Genomic DNA, 14,332 nt, shown 5'->3' with positions numbered 1-14,332 from the left:
CTTTAACGACATTCATTTAGATACCACTTGTATCTACCATAAATACAGAGGATTTGGGTGGGGAGGAGGTAAGGCCAGACAACCTGTATTCATCATATCCCTCCTATGGATATGATGGTGTCTCGCCTGTCATTCGGTCCTCCCCAAAGCTAAGAGGTGAATCTCAGCCGACCTTGAAAGGTGGAAGGATGGGGCCTCAGGGAGACCGTGGCTTTCCTGAGCCAGGGTTTGAACCTAACCTGCTGGACTCCACAGGAATACTCCACGGTCTCAGTATAGAGTGGATCTGGTGGCCCTGCCCCCACTCCCACCTCTGTAGCTGCCTGTGCACATATGTGTCAGTGGTAGGCTTGTAGGTAAAGGCTGTTTGTGTGACTCACAGTGCTGTACTCCTTACCTTTATATAGGGATATGGAATATTCTTTGGGTTTTTTCTCCTTTAAAGCAGAGTTTCCCCCCTTTTTTCAGAATGAATATTCAGCAGATAAAAGGAAGCTGTATGTAGAGCCACTGCAGCATCTCCTGTAATCCTAAGTCTCCGAGGGACCCATTCATTTAAATACCACTAATTTGGTCTTAATTTCTGCAGTTGAGGAAATGGAGACCAAAGAGATCCAGTAACTTATCCAGTGTTGTCCTTTCTTTTATATCTCCTGGGTTAATACCACTTTAACTGGATTCGCTCTCTGATTATTATTTGTTAATTAATTTTTGGCTGCGCTGGATCTTCATGGCAGTGCGTGGGCTTTCTCTAGTTTTGGGGTAAGGCGCTACTCTTCAGGGGCGGAGGGTGGACTTCTCATTTCGGTAGCTTCCCTTGTTGTGGGGCACGGGCTCTAGGCACGTGGTCTTCAGTAGTTGTGGCGTGGGCTCAGCTCTTTGGAGGCATATGGAATCCTCCTAGACCAGAGATTGAACCTGACTCCCCTGCACTGGCAGGCGGATTCTTATCCACTGTGCCACCAGGGAAGTCCTCTCTCTGTCTGATTCTTCAGTGAAGCTTCAGAAAGCTGTTTTATTTTATGCTAGCTTTCTGTTAGTTCCAAGAGAAACTGCATTAAGTAAATAGCAGTCATTGGGTTAAACCTTATTTTGAAAGAGAAACACAGAACGTGTAGGGTGGAGAAGTGGAGGACGTGAGCAGAGTATGGGTCTGGGTGAAGTTTCCCTCATTGTAGTTTCCTCTGGCTCTGGTTTCTGTTTCCTTTCCTCTCACACAAGTGGAAGCCATTCCTCAAGGTGTGGATGGGACCCATGATAGGAAATGAAGTTTCCTTTTACCTTCAAGAAATAAGCAAGCCGCAGATGTTGGTAACCCAGACTCCAGGCTCGATTGCTAAATACCCACCAAAAACCTCTTTGGCAGCAAATCCAGAAACCCTGCCTCAGCACCATGATGGGCTTCTTTGTTTCACGGTCTAATCATTCTCATTGTCTGCCCAGCTGTTCCCTATCTCTGTGCATATCACTGCTCAGATCATCAGTTTGGTGCTTTCCTTCTCTTCTCACTCACCTTCCCTCCCCATCCCTCACTCCTCCTTGCTAAGTGGAGTCACTGGTGTCTTAATTCATTCAGAAGAGCCCCCAGGGCCTGGTACCACCTAGCATGATTGCTTATTTTAGATAAAGCCAGGAGCTGTACTACAGTTACTTCAAAAGCCCCATTGCCAGTGTTGAATAGCATGATCAGGCTCCTTGAGAAGGTTCTGTTTAAAAGATTTCAGTCCAGATAATGATGTTGATGACCATGATCTCCTGTTGATGTTAAAGTTGAACAAGATTTTAGCAATTATATAATCCCCTCTCTTTGTATTACAAAGGGCTTCCCTGGTGGCTCAGATGATAAAGAATCTGCCTGCAGTGCCGAAGACCTGGGTTCAATCTCTGGATTGGGAAGATCCCCTGGAGAAGGGAATGGCAACCCACTCCAGTATTCCTGCCTGAGGAATCCCATGGACAGAGGAGCCCGGCAGGCTAGAGTCCAGGGGGTCACAAATAGTTGGACATGACTGGGCGACTACACTTTCACTTTTTCTTTCATGTATTACAAATTCTCACTTTTCTTTTTTCCCTCAGAGATAGATAGCCATTTCTGTCATCTTTGCCTGAGAGGTAGAAGTCCAAGTTATCTCAGTAATTTCATTGGTGACTCGTTGATACTGTGCTCATTAAAGCCTTTTATCAGGACAGTGGTAGGAAGCAGGTAATCCTGAAGTTGAAAGATAAGCGATCTATTGGGAAATGCAAATTAAAATCACAATTAAATATCACTACACACTCAACAGAATGGCTAAAATAGGAAGACCAATAAAACCAAGTGTTGGTATTAGAACAGGGTCCATATTTCTCTCTGCGTGTGTGCTCAGTTGCTCAGTCCTGTCCAGCTCTTAGAGACCCCATGGACTGTAGCCCACCAGGCTCCTCTGTCCATGGGATTTTTCAGGCAAGAATACTGGAGTGGGTTGCCGTTTCCTTCTCCAGGGGATATTCCCCACCCAGCGATCTAACCCGAGTCTCTCATCTCTTGCATTGTGACAGGGCAATAATTAACTTGAGTTGTATAGAAGCTGCTCCTTTACATGGACCATATACTTTGGTTTTCCACAATCTCCACCACTCTCTGTAGTCTTTTCTAATCTCTCCTCATTAAGAGGAAAGCTAATTCATTTTTGAAGACTCACTATGTGTCAGGCACTGTTCTTGGGCATGAAGATACAGAGGGGAACCAAACACAAAACCTCTAATTCATATAGTGAGTGGAAAGTACCCATCTGCATCATCAGAAATTAGAGGGAGAAAGTGAGGCCAAGAGTACTGTGTATTTTAGGGAAAGTGGGAGAAAGCATGTTTCTTTGTGGAAATAAAAATATTTTTGGATTTAAAATGAATTGGTAAAAGTGAGTCTGTCAAAATTATCCTGTCCTGCCTCTTTCCCTTACCTCACATAATGGGTCAGATCCTTTTTCCTGTTACAATTCAATACATCCATGAATTTTCCTAAGAAATGGATTTCAGCAAAATCCTGAACATTATCTTAGTGTTTTAAAAAATGCCAGTAGGCAGAGCGATTGGCACAGGCTCCAGTGGGCAGACTGGCACAGGCTCTGCTGAATGTTAGCTTTTCTTCCCTCTGTGCAAACTCTCCCCAGCTCAGCTTTAGATTTTTCCATTTAATCAAGATGTAGGGATGCAACTCAGTCTTAGGTAAGCACCTCTCTTGAAGCCTGATAGCTGCCTTCTGTAATCCCCATACCCTCTTCAGCTGTGGCCGAGCCTCTTCTCACCCTGATACGCGTGGCAGATGTGGGCCTGTGGTGAAGAAGATTCGTGCTGTTTGCGCTCTACCTGAAATTTACACTCCTCTTAGTCAGCCATGTGGTGAAAGTGACTAACATCTTTAAACTGACAAATCCTATCAGGCTTCGATTTTTTCTTTTTCAAGATTTTTTTTTTAATGTGGATCATTTTTTAAAGTCTTTATTGTCCTTGTTACAGTATTATTTCTGTTTTAGTTTTTAAGCCGTGATTTAAATGCTTCTTACCTGCAAGTGCCCCTGTGGCGCTAGTGGTAAAGAACCCACCTGCCAATGCAGGAGACATAAAAGATGCAGGTTTGATCCCTGGGTTGGCAAGATTCCCTGGAGGAGGTCATGGCAACCCACTCCAGTGGTCTTACCTGGGAAATCCCATGGACAGAGGAACCTGGCGGGCTACAGTTCTTAGGGTCTTCAAGGGTCAGACACGACTGAAGCGACTTAGCATGCAGCACGTGCCTGCAAATAAGCCCCTTAATAGGCATAGATGCCTAAAACGTGGTTCTGTTTGTGGGAAGCATAGCGGCTCATTTCTTTGTCTGTAGATTAATGTTGGTCACAGATTTTGAGAGTCTGGGCTGGCATTTCTCAACCAGTTACGCTTGACTGGATCCTGCCATAGGCCTTGGAACTGATTCTCTAGTCCTGTCTGGAAATGTCATCTTGCTACCTGGTGAAGAAAGCTGCACTGCTCCCACCTGGTGGCAGTTATCTCGAATTGCTACATCACCAGCCTGCTCCTCCAGGCTCACCTTGCCCTTTGGTGGTGCCACATGTCAGAACCGTAGGAACTGGTCATTCCCAGCTTCCGTTCTGCAGCGCTGTCACGTGTCTCCTTGTGATCTAAATGAGTATTGCAGTTTTCACTAAGTGGAAAGAACACTTTTTAGATAATTAGGACAATAACACTGGTCCAGGTTCTGCCCACAACTAGCCATTGGGTCCTAAAAATGTGGTTCCTCCCCCATAAAGCAAAATGCTAGGACTTAACACTCTGTAGCAGCACTGCTCGAAGAAGGAAATGGCAACCCACTCCAGTATTCTTGCTGGGAAAATCCCATGGACAGAGAAGCCTGGCGGGCTTCCATGGGGTTGCAGAGAGTCAGACATGAATGAGCAACTGAGCACAGCACAGAAGCATGGCTGGTGCAAAGTCTGCAGTTCTGTGATTTAAAGAGAAATTCAAAATCTGTAAAAGAAATACCTACCTGTATTGTTCACACAACAATTATGATTATGCTTGGAAATTGTATAATTTATCATTTATATTAATACTATTATTTTCTCCAAGTTTAATTGCTTATAAGAGACATCATGAATTTAATGGCTTTTGAGGGGGAAAGGGAAGACAAATAGTACTGCATTAAATGTACATATTTATTAGAAGAAAATTCTGATCCTAAAAATTAAAATGTAAAAATATGCATCTTAGAATTGCGTTCTTTTGCATGTGTGTTAGACTTCTATCTATTGTCGATGCATGCTAGGGTTTTAAAAATCTTTTATGGTAAGTACTCAAAATTGTAGAATTAAATCGACAGTTGAGCAGTGTGAGTGGACTTTATTATAAGAAAATGAAAAATGTTATTGAGGTACAAAAATTAGAGAGATGACAGCTGAAATGAAAGACTGGATGGTAAATTGTAGTGTTTATCTGAGTACTGAAGAGCACCATGACAGGAAATACACAAACTTGCAGTCTCTGCTAAATCATTATCAAAACGCACATTTGGAACATTTGAGTCTGTTCAAAATTTTTTTAACACAGAATTATGTGTGTGCTTTATGAAAAAATGCAACAATGCTGCATGATTAAGGTTCTCTTTGGTTGCATGGAACAGAATCCTACTCAAGTTAATTTGAAAAAGAACAGTTATTATAAAGATACAACAGGAAATACTGAGAACATCGACAGACAGCTGCTGGAGGGCTGCTGGGTCTTCAAGGATTTCGAGTGGAATGGTTGGGACCCGGGTCTTATATCACAGGCCTGAGGTCTCTATAATCACTACTAATGGCCCTGTCTCACCCCAGGACTATGCCATAACCCCAGCTCAAGTTCCTGTACTGCTGACTTCTCTCTGTGTTCAGCTCCATCCAATTAGTCATCACCTCCATGCAAAGAGGGCTTCCCTAGTAGCTCAGCAAAGAACAGCCTAGCAGTTTTTTTCAGTACCCAGGGTCAATGTGCAGGGTAGTACAAGCTAAGTTAATGCAGGTGTGTGAGCAGGCAGATAGACTAAGTCTGATGTAACTGCTGCTTATCCCAAAGCTTCACCTTTGATAGCTTTGCTGCACCTTATCTACCCAAACTCTTTTTAACAGTGGCACTGAAGGCCTCTGACAGTGTTTGAAGAGTGAGGTCAAGGTTAGGGGTTCTAAGAATTTGTGGAACACCAAAGTATAACCAGTTTAGAGCATTGAAGGATTCCTGTTCGAGTTATAGTAATCTCTTTTAATGAATTATGAACTGTGTTTTAGAGAAAGGTTAGAGCAGACATTAAAAAAATCTGCCCAGTAATCATCGTGCTTCCCTGGTGGCTGCTGCGTAGAGTAGCTCTTTCCTAACTGTGTCTGTGTCTTCTCAACAGCCCATGAAGTAGGGAGGGCAGAAGTAATCCTCCAAATGTATTGTTGATTAGTCAGGGGATGAGGTGAGGAGGGATGAGAAGAAAGGAAGGGAAGGAGATTCTCGAAATTGATTGCCAACTATCTTAAAACGGTTTTTGAAATAATTTCCAAGCCTCTCTGTTTAAGTATTGGACTTAGGTGGTTTTTTTTTTTTTTTTTTTCTTTTAAAGAAGTCCTTGGTTGAATCTAATCTCTTTAAGCCTCTGTTTTCTTCAGAGAGTAATTGTCTTACAGGGAAGAATATCACCTGGCTTCATAGGATTGTGGTATGAATTAACAAGAGCTCAGAGAGCCCAGGAGAGTGATTCCCTGGTGGCTCAGACGGTAACGTGTCTGCCCGCAATGTGGGATACCCAGGTTCGATCCCTGGGTTGGGAAGATCCCTTGGAGAAGGAAATGGCAACCCACTCCAGTACTCTTGCCTAGAAAATTCCATGGATGGAGGAGCCTGGTGGGCTACAGTCCATGGGATCACAGAGAGTCGGACACAGCTGAGTGACTTCACGACTTCATGATGACAGAGTGCCCAGGAGAGCAGTTGGAATGTAGTTGGTTCTTTTTTTTCATCTTTTCATTCATCTGTTTATCTATTATTGTTCTCCTGTTTTGTTTTGTTTTGTTTTAGATAGTTCAGGAACAGTTTTTCTGATTCTTGCTACCCTATCCCACAAACGATACCTCTGAGTCCCAGACTCTTAAGAATGCATTTTGTGCCAGACCAGCCCTAGGCCTAGCTGACGATGGCATCAGAACCATTAGCAGTGACATCAGCAGCCTGCAGCCTCATGGTCATTCGACTGACTTCTACAACATGACTTACAAGAGCTTGTGTGTGTGTTTCTCTCCCAGGTGGATTTGCCATCGTGTTTCTGGTGAGGACGAGCAATGGAATGAAATGTGCCTTGAAACGCATGTTTGTCAACAACGAGCATGATCTCCAGGTGTGCAAGAGAGAAATCCAGATAATGGTAAGGTTGCCCATCAGACTTGGGCTCACTTGTTCAAATGTTGGGGAGGGACTATGCCCTTTCATAAGAAAGCCCCGGGGGGTGCTTCTTTCCTTCCCTGAGATGACAGTGAGGCCTCACCCAAGATGGGAGTGAACAGCCAAGGGACATAGGGTGTTGCTCCTGCCTCAGTCATTCTCAGCTGGAGAGTTGAGGAGTAGAAGCATATTGAGAGAACTGACCAGTTTTCAGGTCAGAGAAATAGTTTGAGGCACTGGGAAAAACATACTTAACAGCTTGGTTCCCAGAATTATTAATAGTTACAGAGATCTGAGGTTGCCAACGAATCTCTTCTTGTAGTCTTATCATCTATCAGCTACCAGTCCTAGTTTTCAACCCTCTCAAGTCCTTCATCATTCTGTGAATGATGATGTAGTCTTCCACATCTTTGTGTTTTGTCCATGTCATCCTTCCCCCCAGAATTCTTCTTTTTCTTTCTTTTTTTTTTGCCTAGAAATGTTTATGCATACACACTCTGATTCCATTTATAAAAGGTTAAGAATAAGCAAAAGTGACCCATGGTAATAGAGATCAGAAAGTGGCTATCTGGTTGTGAGAAATTCACTAGAAAGGGGTATATGGGAACTTTCTGGGCCACTGACATTGTTCTGTATCCTGTTTTGGGTAGTGGTTATGGGTGCACAATTGTCAGACCTCAGTTGGGCACCTTAAAATCTGTGCCTTTTATATATTAATTATATCTCACTTCATAAATCCTCAGTTTTCAGGATTTAGGTTCTTCTTGTGTTTAAAGAAAGAGACCCCATCTGTTAGATATTTGATGAAATATTTGTGGATGAAATAATGTGATTTCTTGAAATCAAATGAGTGGGTTTAGAAGAGAAACAAGATTGGCAATGAATTGATTATTGCACCAGCAGGGTGATGTGTATATGGGAGTTTGTTGGAGTGTTCGCTTTCTTTAACTTCTGTTCGACATTACACATTTAAGAAATTTGGGTAGTCCGTTATTATGCCTTTGTGTTTCCTCAGTACTTTTGTTTGTGTCAGTTATGTTCCTTATCATGTTATTTTATAAGTAATTTAGAAAGTAAGTTATTTGAAACCAGAGACTTTGTATTCCAGTACATTGCCTAACATAAAGGAACTAGTTAAACTTTGGATGAAATGAATATATGAATAATGATTGTAGCAGACGCACATGTCACCTAGGGGTGATGGCTCCTTTGTACCCTGCATTTTAATGCTCCTGGTAAGCGCATTAAGAAAGAGGTCCAGAAAATGGGTGAGTGGCAACGTGGGGATCCCCCAGGCTTTGCTTGCCATTGTGCGACTGCCCTTTCAGTGGCTGCTTGTAGAGTAACAAGTGGTACAGCTCAGGACTTTAGAGAGCCTGGTGATATGTAGATTCCATAAAGCTGAAACTATTTGGGAAGAAACTGTTGACAGAAATAAATGTTGCTGTCATCATTGCAAAGCAAGCAAAAAAACCCCCAAGGCTGATAGACATATAGTCAGGGCCGTGTGGATCTGTCCTCAGGCGCCAGTGTCCTCCCGCTGCCCGCCACTTGGCTCCCAACAGCCACGCTGCTGTGTTTCCCTTTCTCCACCCAGTGTTTCCTGGATGGTGTTCCTCCTCCCCCACCGCCCCTTTTCCTTGCTCAGCTCTCACACTCCACTTCCCCTCTTCGCTTCTGCTCTCTCCTCTGCCCAAAATGCCTTTCTCATTCATTTTCAGGTGTTAGAGTTAATCTCACTCTTTAACTTTCTCCCACTCATTCAGAAACGAGTTTGGAGGGCTTATTTTGTGCTAGGCAGGTGTTGGAGTAAAGCAACTAAGAAGTCGTGGGCCCCTTAGGAGCTCATAAATTAATGGACCTGATTTGGAATTAAATTATATGGTTCACATTCTGCGGCAGCCATGTATTAGCAATGAGAATTTGATTTTTTAGTTTATATTTTTCCAAAACTTGAACACTCAAATAATTGGAGTAAGCTTATTACAAAAAACATCAAGCAGTTCCCTGAGGGGTCCTCCTGTGCCATTGCAAGGTCCCCGAGGCCACCACTTTTAGTGGGTTCTTTTGATATATTTCTAAGTAACAAGCTGATGTTGCTAGTTGTTCTCCCCTCCCCGTCCATTTTAGGCGATATGTACTATGCAAAGTAAAAAGTTGGCGTTCTTTCATTCCCTACATGCCCTTCCCTCCAAATACTTTCATTATTCTCACTTCTATTCTTCCAAAATAGCCATAAGTTTGGCAATCTGTCATTTATGTTAATATTAGTTTTTACATTATTATGTAAGAAAACATTGTTTTTGCCGAATCTTCTAAGTGGACTATGATGACTATTCCTTTCTTTTTTATCTCCCCACTGGAATTAATCATTGTCTTTTTTTTGTTTTTTAGGTTTTTTAAATCTCAGTTTTCTGTGTGCTTTTGCACAATTTCAAACTCTCCCCCAAGTTGTTTAAATCCTTTTAAAAATACTTCTGAACATGTTCTGTTTTATCATCCTGAGGAGATCTCTGTCAGTCTTCAGACTTGATGAAATCTGAGTTGGTTGCTCTCTAGGACAGTTTACTGTCTTATCTTGGGATTTTCTAGCCATTCTTTTTGCTTCTCTTTCTTGTCAGATTTGTCGCCTCCTCTTTTCGCTCTGCTTTCTCCTTTTGGTGGAACTCGTCCTCCAGGAGCTTCCTGATGTACTGTAGGTCAGTTTTTAATAACTTGCAGGTCTGGAAGTATCTTTGTTTTACATTCACACATGTGGTAGTTTGCATGTAAAAGTCTGGATTGGAAATAGTATCATTGAGATATTGAAAGCATTGCTGTACTGTGTTTTAGCTTCATTGTTGAGTTTGGGAAATCCAAAGTCATTCTAATACCTTGTCCTTTGGCTGTGACCCATTTTCTCTCCCTAGAAATTTGTAAATTCTTTGCTTACAGTGTTACAAAATTGATGATATATCTTGGTGGATGCGTTTTTTAATTTATTATGTTTGTTGTTTGGTGGTCTCATTTAATCTACAAACTCATATCCTTGTGTGGGGAGAATTTCAGTTGGTCTCATTTGATGGTTTCCTTTTCTGTCTTCCTTTACTACTAGTATTTGGATGTTAGTTCTCCTGAACTGATTTTCTGACTTTTTGTTTTCTTCCTTCTATTTTTCATTTCTTTGTCTTATCCTTCTACTTTCCAGCAAATTTTCTCAACTTTGTATTCAACCAAACTGTTGCATTTTTTTATATATCAGGCTTTTTAATTCCTAAGACCCTTCTTTTTGGTTTTGTTTTGTTTGGGATTTTGATGAAGTCCAGTTTATTAGTTTTTCCTTTGGGGGATTGTGTTTTTGGTGTAACTTCTAAGAACTCTGCCTGGCTCTCAGTCCTGAAGATTTTATTTATTTACTCTTTTCGTAAGTGTTTACATTTTGCATTTAAGTCTGTGAGCCATTTTGAGTTAACTTTAAGGCTTGAGACTTAGGGTGAAGTTTATTTTATTGTTTGTGGGTGTTCATTTGTTGAAAAGGTGATCTTTCCTTCTTTGAGTATTCTTGTAAAAAATCAGTTGAGCTTATTTGTGAGGGTTGATCTCCAGACATTTCTCTATTTTCTGTTCTATTCCATTAATCTCTGTGTCTGTTCATCCACCAGCACCATGCAGCCTTGATTACTATAGCTTTATAATAAATCTTGAAATCAGACTGATTCCTCCTACTTCTTTTTTTTCTGAAAATTATTTCTTAATTATTCTCATTCTTTTGTCTTTTCACATAAATTTTAGAATAATCTTATCTATATCTGCAGAATGTTCTGCTGTAATTTCATTAAACTGGTATATCAATTTGGGGAGAAATGACATCTTTTCTCTGTTTAGTATTCCAGTAAATGAATATGGCACCTCTCTCCATTTATTTACATCTTTGATTTCTTTCATCAACATTGTGTAGTTTTCAGCATACAGGCCTTGTATGTGTTCTGAGATTTATACCTTGGTTTTGGATTTTGTTTTGAGTGAGTATAAATGGTATGGGATAATTAATTCCAGTGCTCATATTTTTACTGCTAGGATGTAGAAAATCAGTTGATTTTTCTGTGTTTATTTTGTATCTTGTAACCTTGCTGACCTTGTTTACTGGTTCTATGAATTTTTTCTCCAATCTTTAGGATTTTCTATGTACGCCACCATGTCATTGACAAATAGAGGCAGTTTTATTTTTTCCTTTCTGATATGTTTCTCTTTAACTTCCTTTTCTAACCTTACTGTACATCTCCCTCATTTAATTATTTACTCAATCATTTATTTATATCAGTTTGTTCTTAGGCATATTAATTTTGTCCTTTTTTTCCCCCTTCAATCTGTTTGCTATCTTTGGTTCATACTGGGTAATTCCTGTTGTTTCATCTTTCAGTTCACTGATTCTTTGTTGTCTCCCTTCCATTCTGCTGATGGGCCCATCCATTGTGCTTTTTGCTTTGGTTATTGCATTTTTCAGTTCTAAAATTTCCATTTGGTGATTCTTTAGGTTTTCTGGGTTTTTGATGACACTTCTTGTTTCTTTGCTGAGGCTTTCTGTTTGTTCATTTGTTTCAAGCATGTCCTTAATTGCTGGTCTAAGCACTTTTGTCATAACTGCTTAATATAACTGGATGATTCTGTCTTTTTGAAGTGAAAGTCACTCAGTCGTGTCCGACTCTTTGTGACCCCATGGACTATACAGTTCATGGAATTCTCCAGGCCAGAGTACTGGAGTGGGTAGCCTTTCCCTTCTCCTGGGGATCTTCCAACCCAGGAATCGAACCAGGGTCTCCTGCGTTGCAGGTGGATTCTTTACCAACTGAGCTATCAGAGAAGCCCAAATCTGTCTTCTTGGTCACCTTCATTTTGGCATCTATCGACTGCTGTCTTGTCAATAGATGTGGCTTGAGATCTTCCTAGTTCTTGGTATGACAGACAATATCAACACTTTCATATTGTGCTATGAGCTTCTGAATCGTCTGTCAACCTCTTGTTCTGCCTGGTTTCTTCTGCTCTGGCGGAGGATTGATGGGACTTGAAAAGAGCCCTCTTGTTACTACTAGGTGGAGGTAGAAGTTCAGGTTTCCTGTGGGGCCTCTGTTTTCACCCCAGAAAGTGCTTCTCATTATTACTGGATTGAGGTAAAAGTTCTAGTTTCCTGTTAGGCTTGCACCGATCCTTCCCTGGCCGGGAAGTGGGAGTGCCTTGCTGCTATCACCTCTATGGCTTCAGTGGATACCGTGGTGGTGGGGGTTGACCTTGTTACTACTTGGTGTTTGTGGAAGTCTTGACTCTCTGCTTGGCCTCCTCTCCTAGCACCTCAGAGCTGAAGGTCCTGACTCAGCCCTCTCCTGACACTGCCTACCCGGAAGGGAAGGTTGGAGGGATTTGTTGCAGACTAGTGAGGTTGGAAGTCTAGGCTCTCCATTTGGTCTTTACTGGCACGGCTGGGTCAGGGCTGTCGGTTTTTTCCATGGCTTTTGGCTGGCATAGAGCAGTTAGTTTCTATGAGTTCTGTCTTACTGGGTTGCCCCTTTTCTGGGTCTGTCTGGGGAGGGCAGACTTTTTAGGTCTGCACCCATTGGTGGTTTCAGTTTGCTGGCTTCTTCAATTTTCAGTCGGGGAAACATACGGCAAAAAGAAAACCCAGGCAGCTCACCACTGTGTTGTTCCTTGGGCCCCAAAGTTCCTATTCAGTCTGCTTTCTACTCAGCATTTCAGACTTTTGTTATTAAGTCAATTATTTTAAATTCAGTTTTATGTACAAAATAAGTGTACTTAGCAGGAGGAAATGAAAAAGTACATCTACTTCACCTTCCCAGAAGCAGAAGTCTTCTGTTTATGCCTTTTTAAAAATTAAACACTTGGACTTCCCTGATGGTACCGTGGATAGGAATCCACCTGCCAATGCAGGGGACAGAGGTTCTATCCCTGGTCTGGGAAGATTCCACATACTGTGGAGCAGCTAAGCCCGTGAGCCACAACCACTGAAGCCCGTGCACTCTAGAGCCTGGGGGCCACAACCACTGAAGCCAGTGCTCTCTAGAGCCCAGGGGCCACGACCACTGAAGCCCATGTGCTCTAGAGCCTGGGGGCCACAACCACTGAAGCCCGTGCTCTCTAGAGCCTGGGAACCATGACCACTGAAGCCTGTGTGCTCTAGAGCCCAGGAGCCATGACCACTGAAGCCTGTACTCTCTAGAGCCCAGGGGCCACGACCACTGAAGCCCATGCGCTCTAGAGCCTGGGGGCCACAACCACTGAAGCCTGTGCTCTCTAGAGCCCGGGGGCCACGACCACTGAAGCCCATGCTCTCTAGAGCCCGGGGGCCACGACCACTGAAGCCCATGCGCTCTAGAGCCTGGGGGCCACAACCACTGAAGCCTGTGCTCTCTAGAGCCCGGGAGCCACGACCACTGAAGCCTGTGCTTTTTAGAGCCCAGGGGCCACGACCACTGAAGCCCATGCACTCTAGAGCCTGGGGGCCACAACCACTGAAGCCAGTGCTCTCTAGAGCCTGGGGGCCACGACCACTAAAGCCCGTGCACTCTAGAGCCCGGGAGCCATGACCACTGAAGCCTATGCTCTCTAGAGCCCAGGGGCCACGACCACTGAAGCCCATGCGCTCTAGAGCCTGGGGGCCACAACCACTGAAGCCAGTGCTCTCTAGAGCCTGGGGGCCACGACCACTAAAGCCCGTGCACTCTAGAGCCCGGGAGCTATGACCACTGAAGCCCATGCGCTCTAGAGCCTGGGGGTCACAACCACTGAAGGCCGTGCTCTCTAGAGCCTGGGAGCCATGACCACTGAAGCCTGTGTGCTCTAGAGCCCAGGGGCCATGACCACTGAAGCCCGTGCGCTCTAGAGCCTGGGGGCCACGACCACTGAAGCCCATGCACTCTAGAGCTCATGTTCCACAACTAGAGAAGCCACTGCAATGAGAAGCCCACACACTGCAGCTAGAGAAAGCTCACTCGCAACTACGAAGACCCAGTGCAGCCAAAAATAAATTACTTCATTCATTTCTAAAAATAAATACTTTGCATCATTTAGTAAGGCTTTTGAAGGAAGCAGAGATAAATACACGTATTCAACTTTTGAAACAATTTGCTACTACTGTTAATCAAAAGTCCTGTGCAATATTTTTAACCGGAGAAGGCAATGGCATCCCGCTCCAGTACTCTTGCCTTGAAAATCCCATGGACGGAGGAGCCTGGTAGGCTGCAGTCCAGGGGGTCACGAAGAGTCGGATACGACTGAGTGACTTCACTTTCACTTTTCACTTTCAGGCATTGGAGAAGGAAATGGCAACCCACTCCAGTGTTCTTGCCTGGAGAATCCCAGGGACGGGGGAGCATGGTGGGCTGCCGTCTCTGGGGTCGCACAGAGTCAGACA

General features: G+C 43.3%; 1 protein-coding gene across 19 annotated transcripts in view; it reads left to right on the top strand.

The window, feature by feature from the left end:
* Positions 1-14,332, top strand: part of AAK1 (AP2 associated kinase 1) — a 163,730-nt gene that overhangs the window by 66,820 nt on the left and 82,578 nt on the right. For all 19 annotated transcript variants that reach the window (XM_027555689.1, XM_027555691.1, XM_027555692.1 and 16 more), the window contains one exon: positions 6,795-6,913. In XM_027555689.1, the coding sequence (XP_027411490.1) occupies positions 6,795-6,913 (119 nt within the window). The remainder of the gene's footprint in view (positions 1-6,794; positions 6,914-14,332) is intronic.

The sequence above is a fragment of the Bos indicus x Bos taurus genome, chromosome 11 (genome assembly GCF_003369695.1).
Source record: "Bos indicus x Bos taurus breed Angus x Brahman F1 hybrid chromosome 11, Bos_hybrid_MaternalHap_v2.0, whole genome shotgun sequence".
NCBI classification, from domain to species: domain Eukaryota; kingdom Metazoa; phylum Chordata; class Mammalia; order Artiodactyla; family Bovidae; genus Bos; species Bos indicus x Bos taurus.
Note: the sequence above shows the minus strand (reverse complement) of the source record. Positions and strands in the feature narration are given on the sequence as shown.